We start from the raw sequence: 17,002 nt of genomic DNA, 5'->3' as shown, positions 1-17,002 counted from the left end.
CTGATGACCAAGACTGTATATCAATACAGACTCATCTCAGCTGCACAGTACAGGAATGTAAAGAACTGTGAGAATTTGTCTACAAGAACTATTAAGACCATCGATTTCCTTTGTACAGCACCCTGATAATATCTTCTAATGCCCCTTCATTGTCCTATAAGGAAAGACAAAGACAAAATAAACAATACCTGGCAGTGGTGGATATATGATTTTTCCAAATCAGGGGGCAAAAAGGGGCCACATTTTACAAGGGGGGGGCGATTGTATGTTGTCCATCCATACTCTTGATTCAGTAAACGCCACCTTCAACTGTTTTACTGTCATTGTTTATTTGTAATAATTCTATTTTATTTTTACTGTTGCTTTACTGCTTCAGCTTATTTACATTTATATATATATATATATATATATATAATATAATCTTTTTTATTTTGCATGATAATAGATTTAAACTGTGCTTTCTGATTTTAAACTGATATCTTTTAAATGTGCCTGTTTTTTTAATGTCCCTGTACAGCCTATGTATTTTTATTACTGTTAGTAAGTGATGTTTTTTAAAGACTACTGACATCACAAGAGCGTCTCAAGGGCCAATCAGTGGCCCCCTGGCCCCACCCCTGTATCTGCCCTGGTACTTGGGCAACAAAATGATCATCCACTATAATTATTGTTTCTTTTTGGGTATTTATCACTTTCTCTTGGCCAGTCTTCTCTTGTTTTAGACAGTTCACGCTTTTAACCCCCAAGTATGATCAAGTATTGCACGGAACATAAAGCTACATATTTACTATCATATCTAATATCTGCTGCTGAGTTCATCAGTCATTCACTGCCTCTCTAACAATATTGTTTCTACCCCTGACTATTAACATGTTTATCTGTAACTCAAGTTAATCAGAATATCTTTAGCTGCTGCAACAGGACTTCAATAAGAGGATCGATAGATTTTCATATTTCATTCTTCAGAGCTCTTGAGGTAAATGTTTTGAATGAAAAAAAAAAGATGGTCAATGTGTAAATCAGAGTTAATGAACTCTGATCTTAACAATGAAGCCAGGTAGCAAAGAGGCAGCCAATGTTGAAGTGAGGCCCCAGGAGGAAAAATAAGGCTGCAAAGAGTATGAAGTGCAAATACTCCGAAAAAAAAAACCAGGGAGTGTGACAATCCCGGAAGAACAAAAAACACAGAAAAGCATCTACTTGATCAAAACACTGTGGCCTGATTATGCCCCCCACCCTTTTTTCGTTTTATTACAGACAATCATTAGGGCAACACAGTCCTCTGCTGTCTAGAACAAGTTGGTCTCTTCAGAAAGTCACCTCATATGACACAGTGGTGGAGCAGCTACAGTGAAATAAGCACTGCTGAGAAAACATCCTGCCGGCTTAACAGGCTGTGGTTTGTTAGAAGCATGTTTTATAGTAAGACTGGGCCTGTTCCTCTGACATTTATTACATCCTGATGAATTATCATGGAAAGCAAATTGATTACAATGCTCTCTCTTACACAGCTCTTCCCACTGCGGGGCTTCTTGTCACGTCTTTTTTTTTCTTATCCCAGTGAACATATTGGTTTCAAAACAGGCTTTTTCCTATAGATTGACATTTAGGGAGCACTTGTATTTTGTAATGATAGGCTTGTTCCGAGTTAGTTTAACCTGTGAATAGAAGTAATAGAGTTTTTATTATTTGTAGATCGGTCTTGTGCTTGTGTCTTGTGACGCCTGTGGCAACCATTTACTGTGAAACATCCATCTGCCACGTGTATGCGTATGTGTGTGTGTGTGTGTGTGTGTGTGTGTGTGTGTGTGTGTGTGTGTGTGTGTGTGTGTAACTCAGCACAGTTTGGTCCTCACTCCACATTTGTGACATTTATTTGAGAAGTTAATACTGACATGCTTGCCTTGATGAGACTTATAAATGTATCAATTTCCATACACAGTGATTTGGAAATGGCTTTTACAGCCACTCTGGTGAAAAAAAATTACAATATAATAAATTCACTTCTGCAAAACTCCCCTTTCCCCAGACTCTCACAATTTACTTCAGCTCGTAATAAAATCATTAAAATCAATATCTTGTGTGAAATGATTAATATGTTTGATAAGTGGCCTCATAATGAGCTGGATAATAGAGCTTCAAATTGCTGCTGATCACAGATACAGGCCTGGCTCTTGCTGTTGTGAGGCCAGGTGCTCTCAAAGAACACGGAAAAATTTGATCTCAAAAATGAAGTTATATATTTGGGATCTCCAGAGTTCCTAGACTAACACATTTACACTTTATAGACACTTTTAAAAGCTGAAAAACACCATCCTCCTGGGACTTCTTTACTGCATGATATGTTGAGTTATTGTCGCTTGTAGCCTATGGTTTATTTTAAGAGCACAGTGGAGCCCCTCCAGCGCACAAGTTCCTCAGCATTGTACAGTCACAGTCACAGTGCCTTCTTCCATCAACACACGTGATTTGTTTGATCACAGACGAAATGATCAGATAACAGTCACACACAAAAACAAGAGACGAGAAAGGCCTGTGAGAGCCTGTGGCACAGAAATCTTTAAACCATGACTTTCTCTTTATAAATGGACCCTGGACCACATTTTCATCATTCCTCCACATCTTAGTGTAATATTTATACGGTCCTGCCTGGCCAAACCTCAGTGGCATATAATGTGCACCAGTATATTTGTCATATACATATGATTCTTGTATAATATTAATAAAGGAAATGAAACAAAATCAAATATTCTGGATGGTGAAATGTGGATTTAAAAATTAAGTCTGACACCAGCTAGTAATATTCATGATGTGATTCTTGAATCCTGCTGTTTGACCCAACATTTTTATGCCAGATTTCAATTCACAAACACATGGCACGTGTAACTATTTAGCATATATATTGATACAGGGTTTACAAGGATTATATGTTATAAATACTTAGTCAGCGAATAAAAAAACACCCAAAAAACACTTGTAAATATGATCATACAAAATCTTTCTTTTTTTACTGGATTAAAAAATGCACAACATTATAACATGAGATCCACCCCCAGAGAAATGTGAGTCTTGTTGACAGTTTGAATAGACATCATGTTTTTAAGCTGAACCTATTACAGATTAATCAGGATCTCCTGTTCTCCTCTGTTGTTCACGCTTGGATGAACTGAGTGCTTCTGTCAGCTCTGTCTGTAGCAGATGTCCGGTGCCGAGCGCTGCACAGCGCTCATATGATCACCCTAAAATACTTCCTGCTTCATTTTTGAGTAATTTGAAGCCTGTTTATTTCTCTTATTGTGGCTTTGGCCCAGAGGCTGCACAGTAATCTCTGCCAGAGCTCGACCAACTTACTCAGCACCTTTCATGCCCTTCAACCTCTGCAGACGGATTATTAGAATATAAAGTGGAGAGGGAGCAAATGTAACCATGGCATGTGAATCCATAGAAATGAAGCCACATCGTATATTTAATCAATTTGTGTTTGTGTGTAAAATATATATATATATAAATATATATATGGCTGGACTGTTTGACGTCCACTGAGACAAATACACAGAAAAAAAAAAATCATTCAATAATATATACATATATTTTTAATATATTTTAATGGTTGTATGTATATGTTCAACTATTAAAATGTATGATTTCCATGTCCATATCTAAGGCTTGAAAATGTGATTGAAAGTTGTAAATGCGAGATTGTCTCAGTGGACGTCGAACAGTCCAGCGTAAACACACATACACACACTCAGTCACTTTTTCAAAATGTTGAGGATCCAGTGGGATGGGTGCATAATTAAAAATATGGTGGAACAGCAGTGGCAAACCGCTAATTAGCTTTAAGATAGTGAGATTGAAAAGAAGAGTAAAATCGGTTCCGTGAATAAAATCCGAGGCAGAGATGATCGTTTTCCGACGTTTTGCATGTTAGAAACTTCAGCTTTTGAAGTCTTCAGACATTAGGAGGCTTGATGGTGTTGTAACACTTTCATGGTTTTACTCACAGTTCGTTTCCACAGTCAACTCACATTCATCCCCCTTTAAATTGTACATTCCCTTTCGTCATTTCTCCTAGTAAACATCCATTTCCAGCTTGATTGAAGTGCTTTTTCTGAGCACATATAAAGTATTTCTCACAGTGATTAGGTCTTAAGCAGAGGATGATTACATGGCCCGCATCAGGCACTTTCCTGGGTTTCTTCCACAATCAGATCTCTGCAGGACCCCAATAAGTCAAGGAAATCAGGTTGTTGTTGTACACTCTAAACTCCTTTCACTCATGTTTGCTGACTACCATACTATATTTAGTAGGACACACTTTTCTGTACAATAATCTTAGCGGCATTATTACATTAAAGGGTTAGTCACAGCATGTGTGCGCAGGGTGGGAGAGGGAATTCAGGGATATTTTTATGCCAAGTGCTCGGGGCTCTGCTGGTCTTTCCTTTAACAAGTCTAAATCCAACATGAAAAATCTATTGTGCACAGATGATTTCACTGTCTCCTCCACCCATTATAATATCTCTTATGAATAATTACTGAAAAACAAAGTAATGGAGATAACCAGGACTGTGCAAATTGGAAATGTTTAATTCTTATTTGTAAAGTGTGAGTGATCATGTTGAAGTAATTTTTTTTGGCGGTTGAGAAAGCTTCTATCATACTGTTTGCTATCAGTCTGTTTATGCTAAAGTGATACTCGACTAAACTGTTCAATAGGCAAAAAAACAGCCAGACAAGAGCTTGGCTCTCATGCACAGATTTCCATATTTATTGCTTGAGATCCTGCAGGGAGTTCAACTGAATGCCAATCATAGAGCTGACTCACTGAGACAAATATTCCTCTCGTGCCTGCACACTACAACATGGACCCCATACTGTATGACGCGCAATTGATTAAAATCCACCTTTTCAAGATAAATGCTGTTGTATAAGTAGCTCCTGGTGTCAGGAGGAAGATGTGGAGCTGTGATAGAGCTCACTGGCTGCTGGGCTCTTTCAGCGTTTCCACAATTCCACCAACAATGATAATAATATGTTTGTTAGAGCTATTATAGAAGCATAGGGAGAAAGTGCCTCGCACAATGCAGCAGATCACTACATCTTTTCAGAATGAAGTGTAAGTAACAATTGATTTAAACTGCTTTAGTTGCTCTAATGGTACATATGAGAACAATAATCAAAACAGTGGGAGTGTCAGCAAAACATCTAGCTGGTTGGTGTCATAAACTGTATGTAAATATGTACGACATGACAGCTCCCCATAAGTGAAACCAAAGTGTCTTGATCACCTTCTGGTGGCTGGCTGCAGTAGAAGTTTTAAATCCAGCCTCCACCATGTTAGTGGATGGTATCTCAATACGTGGCATAATTTGTCATTGCAAAAGGAAAAAAAAAGAAAGGAAGGGGAAAAGTGGCACTCGTAGGAAATCAAAGCTGCAGGTGAAGCAGACTAACCTGTTGAAGCTTGCTGGGGTCAGTGACATCATACTCAGATTTTCAAAGCAAACTTATTTCCATCCTCAACGCTGCACAAAAAATGCATAAAGTCTCTCTTTTGTCTCCGTACCTGCAGAACCACACACCACACACACTCGCCTTAAAACAGAAAAATTTCTAATTCTATCTGATGCAAATGTATGCTTTACCAATGTGAACTACGAGTCAATTATACTGCCATGCTTATTTTGAACAGGCTGAAGGTGGAGGCACCTCAAGACATTAGTATGCCAATGTGTTTAAAGGCCAATTTCACCCTGCATGCCTCTGGAACAAAACCCTCAAAGAATTTGCATTTCAACAGAATATCACTTTTCACTGCCTGTTTATGAATCTGTGTCCCATTGGTGCTCCAATTTCACATTTCCTAGCCTGGATGCATAATCACTTTTGTGTAAAATTGTCTTCATTGAGTTGTAATAAGCAGAAAAAGATGCCAGTGGAGAACATTTTTTTTTCTTCTTTTATCATACTTCCCCAAAATTTTGCTGAGAGTTGTTGTTCTTGTTTCTTGTGGGGGTTTCCTTCAGTGTATGATGTGTGTGCGTGTTTTCTTTAAATGCATCACATTCCTTATTTCAACACACGATAACGAGAGTGAATAGGCAACATTTGCTGCTGTCCAGACTTAAATGTAGACCTCGTTCTGCTGCGCAAGGACTTATTGTAAAGCTTAATCATACGTTTCACAGAGATGAACCCTTCAGAATGGATTCTGCACTTTCCTCTTATGAAAAAGGACAAATTACAGCGTCATATCCCCTGTGCGGCCCTCCATCTTTCCCCCCTTTATCACTGCTAGTAATGACAACTGCTGCTGCCCCTCCCGTCCACAGGGGGAAATAATTAGCATTCAGCGTTCCTCCTGTCAGTGCTGCCAGCAGATGCGTAAGCAAGGTTTCACAGGTGGAGGAGAAAGCTGAAGAATGCTACTTTTTCTTTATTGGTCTGTCACATTAACTACTCTGTTTATTTAAAGGCAGCTCTCTAAAAAGCCAGTTATTGTCCTTTGAGCAGTTAGACGCAATTAGCAGCACAAAAAAACAACAACACAAGTATACTTCTGTTTGCGTGTATAGATGGAGTGTAATAGTGAATAATCCTGCTGTGAGATAATAATTGAATCTTAGACAGAGAGGCACTGGAAATCCTAATGTGATTATAAATGAGAGAAATGTAAATATTTCAAAGGCTACACTTTATTTGAAATAGTTTTGAATCTCTTCAGAGTGTATGTCAAGCAATTCTATTTTTTTTTAAAAACAGCAAATGTTTTTCAAAGACAATTTCTCACTTTGCAAGAATGTTTCTTGCCTGGAGCGTAAATGAGGCTCTGGGTAAGCAGGCAATAACTTTTGTCAACAATACACTAAATGTTATGAGCTGTAGTTGTGCAGTATGTAGTTTAACAACATCCCACAAAACCAGCACATAAAAAAGCCTTTGTACTGACAACAACGCAATGCACCAGGTACAAGAAGAAATTAAGAGGCATGCAGGCTCTCATCCTCTGTTGTTTTTGTGAATTAGTATCATCACACTAGGCATAAAACTAGTTTTGTTTGCATTTACTTTTCTTTCCGAGAATTGCAATAATAAAAAAATGGATTGTAAATATTAATCAAAGAGGCTGTCACTATAAAATCAGTGACTGTGCTCAGGTGCACTCTACACTCAGCAGGAGAGGAGCACGGAGAGCAGACTATTACAAGGTTGGGGAAAAAGGTATTAAAGTACATATCAAAGGAGAAGAGCATGTCAATTATTCAGGTAAGTGAGGAAGAACCACAAGGGCAGACGGGTAAACAAACGTAAGGGTCTGCAGACCACACCAGAAAATATTGAATAATATTCTGGCAAAAATGTTCAAGTTCAACCTGGTTGAAAATATCCATCTTCCCTTTGTTTGTTTAACCACAAGCTGCAGCCAAAAGCATTAGTGCTTCACCATGTGTGTGTATACAGATATAAATGTTCTTTGTGACCCATGAGCTGTGGGGTAGAGAGCCGGCAGCATCAGTGGCATGCTTTATTTGTGGTGAAAGGTCAGCGTCTGCACGTTTACAATGTCTCTGGTATTTACCTCAATTTGCAAACATGTGAGCGTATGTGCAGGGAGCAGTCAAACCTGATTGCATTTACTGTAATGCATTATAAACACACACAGGCACTGTTTGCATCTGTAAAATTTCACTTACGCAAGATTCACATACGTCTATTTCCTGTCCACAGGCACACACTCTGTAAGCTCCAGTGTGATGAGGAGCCCTAATATTTTCTATTTCATCTGAATGTGCACAAGAAGAAAAGAAGAATAAATGACCGAGTCATTGAACCATGCACTTGGTTAGTGTCGCCTTTGCAGGTCCATTTATCACCCTCAATACTGTGATATTAGGAACCCCAGAGAGACTGGGACATAAGCAGCAGACATCCTCCTCTCCCCACCTCCACCCAGAACAGAAGCCCGACTCTCCCACCTGCAAAGACTCCATCTGCTCCCCATGCACGGCAAAAACAACAAAAAAGCTCCCTAACCCAATACACAGCCGAACCAACCTTGACCGTAATATCCTATGACAGTTTGTATTTGACACAGGCAGATCTGCTTGATGCTTTGCAGTTATTTTCAGCGGCTATGATTGTCTCCAGAATAAATGCATTCAATGGTGCTCTAAGATATTTTTCTGTCTTTCCAAATTACATTTCTGCCTGTGTTTTTATATTATATCTCAACTCCTCAAGCTGGCGGTCTGCAGTGCATCAGTGAGGGATGGTGCAGCAACACAGAGCTAGAGAGGAAAGAGGGTGAGTGTAAGTTTTGGGTCCAGTATTAGTTATTCATGTGTGTCTGCCCTAAAGACCAGAAAACTGTCCTCACAATCTCACAATAAAGAAAATGTGTAGTAGAAGGCAGCAACGCAGACCCCAACAACCTTTGGGGAGGAGATTTATGGGACCTCTATGAAGTGAATCTTCCAGAGGTGATGGAGGAATGAGGGCACTTTAAATCCCATTACTATGTGATCAAAAGTCGTTTCTCACTCCAGATTATCTAGTGAAGGCACAGTGGGATCCCGTAAAGACCCACCTGAAATCCTGAGAGGTAAGTATTGGCGGGTGACAAAGGTGAAAGCGTGAGGGGCACACATTCCTCTTCATTAAGTGATAAATAATGTAGGAGAATCATATGAATAATTTTCCCCCTAATGGATATTGCATGCTGAGAAAGGATTTCCAGTTCCAGTTTTTAAAAATTTAGCATGTGAAATGATGCGTCGCTATGTGACAAAGTGATTTTTCGGGGCAAGAAGAGAGTAGCGCAAATGCATCAGAAAGCTTCAGGGGAAAAAAAGGGAGAGTGAGAGAGAGGGAGGAGAAAAAAGGGAGAGAGATAAATGCTGGGACTTTTTTCCCATTGAATTCAACAGCATCAAATGACTGTCAGGCCTCTCCTCAGATGTCCTGGTACACATCAGTATATTTGATCTCATTGTTTAACATTTGATCTTTCATAAAAATGTTTAGGTGCTGTATTGAAGTATTTTGCTCAATGACAATAAAGCTTCTAGTCTGATTCTAATCTAAGAGGAGATATACATTATTTCTATACTTCTCCAATTTTGCTTTACAATTAAAAGTCTACAGTTTTACGAGCTTGAAAATCATTCAAACACCATTATGGTGGTCCACATGTGTGGTCCAGTAATTAATCATGTTGTGGAGACCTGCATCTAAATCACATTAGGGGGTCTTGGATAAAATTGTCCTGCACAACATAAATCATTACATTTTTAATATAAAGATGTGTTAAAGATTTACATTAAGGTTAAGGTGAGGCATGTCTTTAGGACATCAATACAATATCCCCTGAAGTCAGTGAAACACCACTGCATGTGCACGTTTGGTGTGTGTGTGTGTGTGTGTGTGTGTGTGTGTGTGTGAGTGTGTCTGTAAGTGTGTGTCATTTCGCTTAATGTTGGTCTTGTATGTTGGTTCTACTGATGTTGTAGTTATTATTGAGGTTCTCATTAGGGTTCAGGATGTTTTTGTGGTCATCCTCAGGCTCTAGAGGTGTGTGTGTGTGTGTGTGTGTGTGTGAGTGTGTGTGTGTGTGTGTGTGTGTGTGTGTGTGAGAGAGAGAGAGTGTGTAAGGGTGGGTGACCACACCCTGAACTGTCTGTACCATTGTCAAAATTCTCTGCAACAAGTTTCAGAGAATAGTCCTTTCCTATTAAATAAAAATTCTTTAATTAGAAATCAATGTGGGAAAAGCTGAACATATGGTTGTCGAGTGTGGAAATTGCATTTCCCATCTGTCTGACGCTGGAATTCCTCATACTTCATTCTCTTTATCAAAACTCTGAAATGACATGTCACAGATTGCATGTGCTGTGGAAACGAAGCCTGTCACCACTGAAGAGGACAGGAAGCATGACAACCTATGGAATATCAAATAGCTGCACGATAATGCATGCTGGATCTTTTACAACAATGTGACGGCTTGGATGGATGAGTTTTAACATCGCAATAGAATATCTCTTCTTTGCTGTCAAAGTGTTTCGTAACTTACAGTGACACATCTGCACAGATATGACAGCTAACAAAGCCTCAGTATAAAGGATGTGGACTTTCTCAGCCCCTGTGATGCTACCTGCATCCAGCAGCATGACATACAATATGCATATGTTATCAAAGTAAAATCTGCCATGAAACTTTAATGAACACAGGAATAGAAGAGGAGCTGATTCGCTGAAGGCAATGTGGAATTGTCTTAGCGAAGCGTAACGGACATGAAGCAGGGAACCTGGGAGAAGAGGAACAATCGCTATAGGCATTTGCATTTCATATGTGAATGTAAGAGCCACCGCTGCAATTATACATACCACCGGGTAAGGACATGGCTGCAATCCACAAAGCAAATTTCCATGCTTTGAACGGAGCCACAGCTTGCCTGGGGACTTGGCAGCTCAGGTGGCAGCCATGGTTAATTTCAGTGTTTGGGAGAAGTTGTAAGCTTAAGTTTACATGGGCAACAGCTAAATGTTACTTACCCATCACCAGATACTATCCCATTTGTTGTCCTTGGACTTACATGCTCTTAATCTTAATAGCGGCACGCGCTTCCCTTTGTGAGCTACATTCCTCTTCTTGTTTCTTAAAGACAAAAAGCACAACAAGAATCCAGCACTGATTGGGAAAGCTGTCTGAGCGCAACAGCAAAGTTTGACCCCCGCCTACATGCAACCTAATTTGAAATCAGATTGCCCCCCGATTTACCTCCACAAACCAGACAGCATTAGTGCGCACAAGGGCTGGAGTTGCTAGGCAACTGAAGACACTTGCTGCAGACTGAAATGATTCTTTGATTCCAGGAAAGATCTTATATAATGCCTTACAGGGGATACATTTTTATTTTTATAATTGCATAAAAATTGTTGTAGTGGTTATAATTATTGTGATGTTATATCAGTTGGCACCATGACTGTGTGAGTTCACTTCCCAGGAAAAGATGAGAGTACATCAAATATTTCTGTTGCTAAGAACTAGATGGGCCTACGTAGAAGACACATCCACACTTGTGTTAATGAATCAATATATAATAGGACATGTTATATACAAGCAAAAGAAAACCCCTGGTAATTAGATAGTGTGTGTTGTCACAGCTTCTCAAGACACAACCCATATATTGTTATTTAAATGACTTTCTCTAACTATCCCTTATACTGCCTACATTTCCATTTCTATACATTTAAAATGATTTGATACCCAAACTGTCCCTTCTGATCATATTAGTTTTGCTTGTGCTAACAAACGTTGCAATGCTGCAATGCACCATGAGATCCGCTTTGCAGAAACACTTGAGTATTTTAGTGATATGTTAATTGTGGTTCATCTAGTTAACATAATATGTGGGTAGTCTGAGACATCGGTAATTACCATTTTCTATATGCTTCTCTGTGCAGCAGGGGCCCATGGGAAATTACCGGGGTTAAAGGTCATGCAGAGGGAGCTCCATGCTGTAGGTGACCCCGAGAAGCTTCCAGGAAATTAAAGCAAACTGGCTGCGGGGTGGGGGGGAAATATGTGGTTTGTATGTGCTCAGATTATCTAAGTCATGAGTGAAGAGGCTCATAAATATGTATATTCATTATCCGGTGCTGCATCCCTCTCTCTGAATCTATCATGAAGATTAATGAATATTATTCAGTCATTCATGATTTACTGAAGTAGAGGTTTCAAATGTGGGCAGACAGCTCCACCTACTGACACTAGGCAGTACTCAGCAGCAGGGCACTACCTGTTTATTAAAGGTACAGTGTGTAGAATTTTGTTATATCTAGTGTTGAAATTGCATGTTGCAGCTGAACACCCATCACCTCACCCTCCCCTTCTAAAAATTAGAAATAAGTACATGGCTGAAGGTGGTTTTAACTTCACTTTAAACCTTCTGTCAATTCAAATACGATTTTCAAGTCACACCGTTAATGCTGCTACCATCACTCTCGATATCAAGAAGACATGCACAACCAATGAGAGAAAAACAAACTGATGAGACACCTAACTGGATTTGTAAAGAATATTCAAGATCAAACACATTTACTATTAAATACAGAGAAATCTACAACGTCACCACTGGATGTCACTGCACAACCATTAGTCGAGCATGAGCAGAGTTTCACAGTTGTATTGTGAGGCTGCAAACCGCAGTGGATGTAAATTATGACTAAACGATAATGTTGTACTGCTGCACATGAAACAGTACAACTCAGACATATTGATCCCAGACACGTGGGCTGTGATGTTTGACTCACTGTGTCTTTGAAGTAGATGAATTTACAATCTGACCCACATTCAACCCAGAGCAACCACACCCATGTGTGCATGTGCAGGCACAAAAACAGAATGACACCACAGAGCAAAACCTTATGTTAACTTTACTTTGATGTATTTATTTGCTTGTTTCTTGTCTCTTTTAACTTGAAATCCACCTCAGTGACAAACTGAAAGTCAACAACATCTCTGTTTTTCAAATCCAGTTCATGTCTGTTTCTGAAATATATTGCAGTGTAAAATATTCAAGGTTGCAATCTAATGAATTAGAGATGAAGTGTTTCTGTTTTTCCAATAGTCAGACTCTTGTGCTGCTCGTCTGTCTCGCTGAGAGATTTTTTCCCCATGTAGTGGTTGGCCGGGCTCCGCTGCAGCAGTAACAGACACTGGCTCCTCAGCTCTTTATTCATACAGAGCAGGATTACAGGGCTGGAGAGCAGAGGCAGGTCCAGCAGCAAATCTCTGACCATCTCCTGACACACAGACAGGTGCTCCATCAGTGCAAATACAGCTCCTAGAGAACATGAGAATGGTTAGTATTTATTGCTTGATCCAAATATACAGTTTGTAACACATTTCCCAAAGAGTAAAATTCAATCCTCTATAATTAAAATAAAATGGCAAAGCACATTAATGTACAGAGCATTCATTTAGACAGATCATTCATGTGCTTTACAAAATAGAAGAAGCATTAAAGTGAACATCAGAAGCATAAAAAACACTTATCTATTAGTTATTATCAGTTATTGGCTGATGTTAATTCAGCTCAAAGTTTCATTCAGTTTGATCCAGAGTTGATTTATTCCAAAACTATAAACAATTACTATACTTTCTAAAATTTAAATGAGGGATGCATATTACTCTTTCTCAAACAATACCGATTTTCTTGGACTTTTTAATAGAACTGGTTGAATTAAGAATAACATTGACCCAGGGTTATTATACATCGTATAATCATAATTATTATCATAAGTAAAAACAGATTTTTATTCATCTATTCTGTGTTTATGTCTATAGAAGTGCATTTATAGATCTAAGAGCTATGACTCATGCCTCAAACTGCAGTTTTGAATCCACAATTGATAAACCACAAGCCCATTTCTCAGTTCTCAATAAACGGTCAATGTATAAATTAAAAAATGGATGAACAAATAAATAAGAAGTACATGAATGAATGAGTTTATAAATAAATAAATGAATGAATCTGATAACAAAAGAACAGTAATAAAACAGTGGGTTAACATTTCCTTCGTGGTGGTGCCCCCCTGGCTGTGTGTGCCTGTCAGGCCACGATCAGGGTGAAGAAAACGCAACACGTTTGTTGGCTGATAGCCAACATGGCAGCTGTCAGGAAAACAAGTCAGGTGCGGGATGTCGCGTTTTCTGAGAAATGTGGACGAAGAGTGATGCTTGCATGTTGAAGTAAAGGACATGTCGGTGTGTTTGTTTGGACACAGTCACAGTGATGAACAAGGTAAAACCTGCGTGTGTTTACAGCTGGAGGAGTTAGAAGGACAAACACTCGTGGACAAACACGCTGCTTTCACAACACGTCAACAAGTTGTGTGTTTTGCTATTAAACAGCTAAGAAGCTTAACCTCCGTCCAGAATGCGAATATGTGGAGGTGCATTGTTGCTGCTGCCGAGCTGCTACAAGACAAACTGTCCCAGAGCCAATGTGTCTCCAGAAACTTCTGCAGGAGTTTGATATGAGGGAGGACTTGCACGCTGTAGTAAGAACAGTAGGAGCAACGATGTGAATTTGCCTACTCTGCAACAACTCTGACATGCAAACATTATGCTGGTGAGCCTACAAAAGATATCTGGATTTGAGAAGCAAACAATAAGAACCAGGCATTTGTTAATGTGGTCAGCGTGGACCCTACAACCTGAAATCATTGTCCTCCAAATTACAATGAGTTGACAAAGCTACAACCTCCCTCTGCCCGCGCTTTAAAAACTTTAAAAAGCTGAGGAGTTTTTTTAATTCCGAGGAGATGTCACTGAAGTTTGTATCTCTATATTTGAAGCAACCTGCTGCTGTGAGAAGCTCTTTTCCAAACTGAGGAATGCAAAGACAATAAACTGACCCAAACCTGGAAATCAAGCTGTGCGAATCATCATCATTACCATCTGACATCAGCCACCTTGCCTCAATGAGACGCAGTTCCAGCCATTGCATCTGAGAGGTAAGTGCCATATATTTGTTTAATAATTAAGTATGCTCTTTGAAGGATGTTCTTAAAATTTAAATTACCTTTGAAAGCAAAAAAAGGTTCCTGCCCCTGGTTCAGTTATGCTAGTCAGTTTCATTATCTAAATTATACATGAACGCAGTACATGACGAGTAAACCTGCACATAGGTTTTCATCTGTCAGGTTTTTAGCGGCATACAGTACAAGGTTTGCAGAGCAGAGTTCCCTCTTTATGCTTTCACATGCACCGTGACCTTGCTGAGCTGCAGTGGAACAATTGATTGTAACATAAACGGGTAAAAAAACAACTGCTTGAGCCTTGTTGTAGTGTGTTGTGTTATTGTTTGACAGATCTGACCTTTAAGTAAGAGCAGTGAGTCAAAGCATCTCTAAAAGCTTGTAAAGTACTTACCAGGTGTATGTGCCGTGAGGGTAATGGTCGATATGAGGCTGAACACCTTTGCCAGGTGAACATTGACTCTCTGGCTCCTGTGCATGAGTTTAGCACTTTGGACAATAGTGTGTAGAATGTGAGCGTAGAAGTAGAGGCTCAGCGGCAGGAACACGGCAGTCTTTACCAGAAAGAGGACCCTCATGATTTCATCATTGATGAAGGAGAAGCAAGTGAGCTTGACGGGATCCAGGTGATCCACATGGCGGCCTAAGAGCCTCAGGGTCAGATCCTTCACCCCCACAGGAAGGAAAGGGAAGAGCAGCTGCAGGGCCAGGAACACCCTGCTGTTGACCAGGTGCCCACGGCCGCACACCACCGTCAGGTAAACGGAGAAGGTAATGAAGGAGACGTAGAGGAAGGAAGCGGAGCTCGTCAGGTGTTTGGCACTCACCATGACCTCGCACAACTGAGAGCCCAGCAGCCAGCTGCCATGCTGCCGCCAGTGAATGGTCATGGGCCACAGGCTGAGGTTGACAAGGTTGCAGCCGGTGCTTCCGAGGATGAACATGGCCACGTTGCTCCTTATCTTTCTTTTTCGACTGAGCAGACAGGATACGGTGGAGGCCAGAATGAAGATATTCAAGCCAAAGCCAGGGACCAGGAGGAAGACTTTAGAGGAGGCACAGAGGTGCAGGTAGCTAGAGACAGAGCACAGTGAGGAAGACGTCTCATTCATGTCTGACAGGTACTCAAGACTACGCGTCTGCAGAGCTAGAGAGGTCGGACTGATTTCCCTCTCCATTACAAGATACTATAAAGATAAGCTTGGTACTCTCTGGGGTATTACTGTAACAGGATAACAGTAGAGGTTGTGAAATACTCATCTCCATCACATAAACATGTTTTCTTCCTCTGCCTTACCTCCATGTCCGATTAACTTGACTTTTACTCCTTCTGAAGTTTATTGTTTCCAAGACTCTCACCCAGTGGACCTAATTACAAAGGATTCACTTCATAATCCCCTTCCTGTAGTTATAAGCCTCCAATAAAAACTGAAAATCGCCAGCTCCTGCACATCAACTTGATAAATGGATGGGACGTGACCATATTTTCCTCTCCGTCTTTCTCTGTGATTTTATATTCTCCTGCTGTTATCAGATGTGGACGACAACCACAAAACACCTTGTATTTGTTATATTTTACAGTTTCCTTTCACCAACCTGAGAGAGAGCACTTATTTTTTGTACTAGTGATTACTCATCTGTTATCTCCGGCTTTCTCACTCATTCCAATGTGCTTTTGCTCAAGTGCCCTAATGAGACTGGGACATGCATTCACCCTTAAGTCATAATATTCTGTTCATGAAATATCAAGGTTTGTTAATTCTAGGTTTTGTCTAATTTATTACCATGTGATCTGCACATCATTACCAAGCAGCTTCCTCCCGCTCCACCAGCGCGGAAATATTCCTAATGAGAGTGGAAAACGTATTTGTTTACTTCTCTGGGGCTTTATTAATGTGACACGGAGCCTGGTTGATTAAATAGCTAACTACTCTGACATTACCTAAAAGCAGCATATGAAAATGCCCTCCATTACATTAGCACAGAGATGTTTAAATGTGTGATTCGGTGCTGGATTTAATGCATTTGCATGTTCACGTCTTGCGTGAGCAGGTGTGTACTACAGGTGGAGAGGCTAATCCATAACACAAACTGCAGCAACTTGTTCTAATTCACTTTACTTATTTCATCTGCATTTCAACATTTAATATCTTTATTGGATGGATTGTTATTGGCACACACCTGTCCTTGAACCTCACCTTGGGGATCACATTAGTGGTTTTAAGTAGAATATCTTTAAAACCTATTGGAGATGGATTATTGGCTGTGATATGTTGTACAGATGTTCACTGGTTTCAGAGGATGACATATAATGAATCCTGTGATATGGTGACTTAGGGTCACCAGCAGGTCAAAGGCAGTGAAATACCACAGCATGCACCAGATACATTGGTGCAAACATTGGCACAGATATTCCTGGGATTCTCAGGGTGAATTGTTATCGCTTTACAAACCTG

General features: G+C 40.0%; 1 protein-coding gene across 1 annotated transcript; it reads right to left on the bottom strand.

Annotated features, from left to right (window-relative positions):
• Positions 1 to 12,446: 12,446 nt before the first annotated feature.
• On the bottom strand, positions 12,447 to 16,328 carry LOC138411392 (uncharacterized). Its single transcript, XM_069531492.1, has 2 exons — positions 14,941 to 16,328; positions 12,447 to 12,847 (listed from the first exon to the last, which is right to left on the bottom strand). Exons 1-2 carry the CDS (start codon positions 15,722 to 15,724, stop codon positions 12,600 to 12,602), a joined length of 1,032 nt encoding a protein of 343 aa, XP_069387593.1. The 5' UTR covers positions 15,725 to 16,328; the 3' UTR covers positions 12,447 to 12,599.
• Between the last annotated feature and the right edge of the window lie 674 nt (positions 16,329 to 17,002).

This window comes from Paralichthys olivaceus, chromosome 9 (genome assembly GCF_024713975.1).
Source record: "Paralichthys olivaceus isolate ysfri-2021 chromosome 9, ASM2471397v2, whole genome shotgun sequence".
Classification (NCBI taxonomy): Eukaryota; Metazoa; Chordata; class Actinopteri; order Pleuronectiformes; family Paralichthyidae; genus Paralichthys; species Paralichthys olivaceus.
This window is presented reverse-complemented; position numbering and strand designations above follow the sequence as displayed.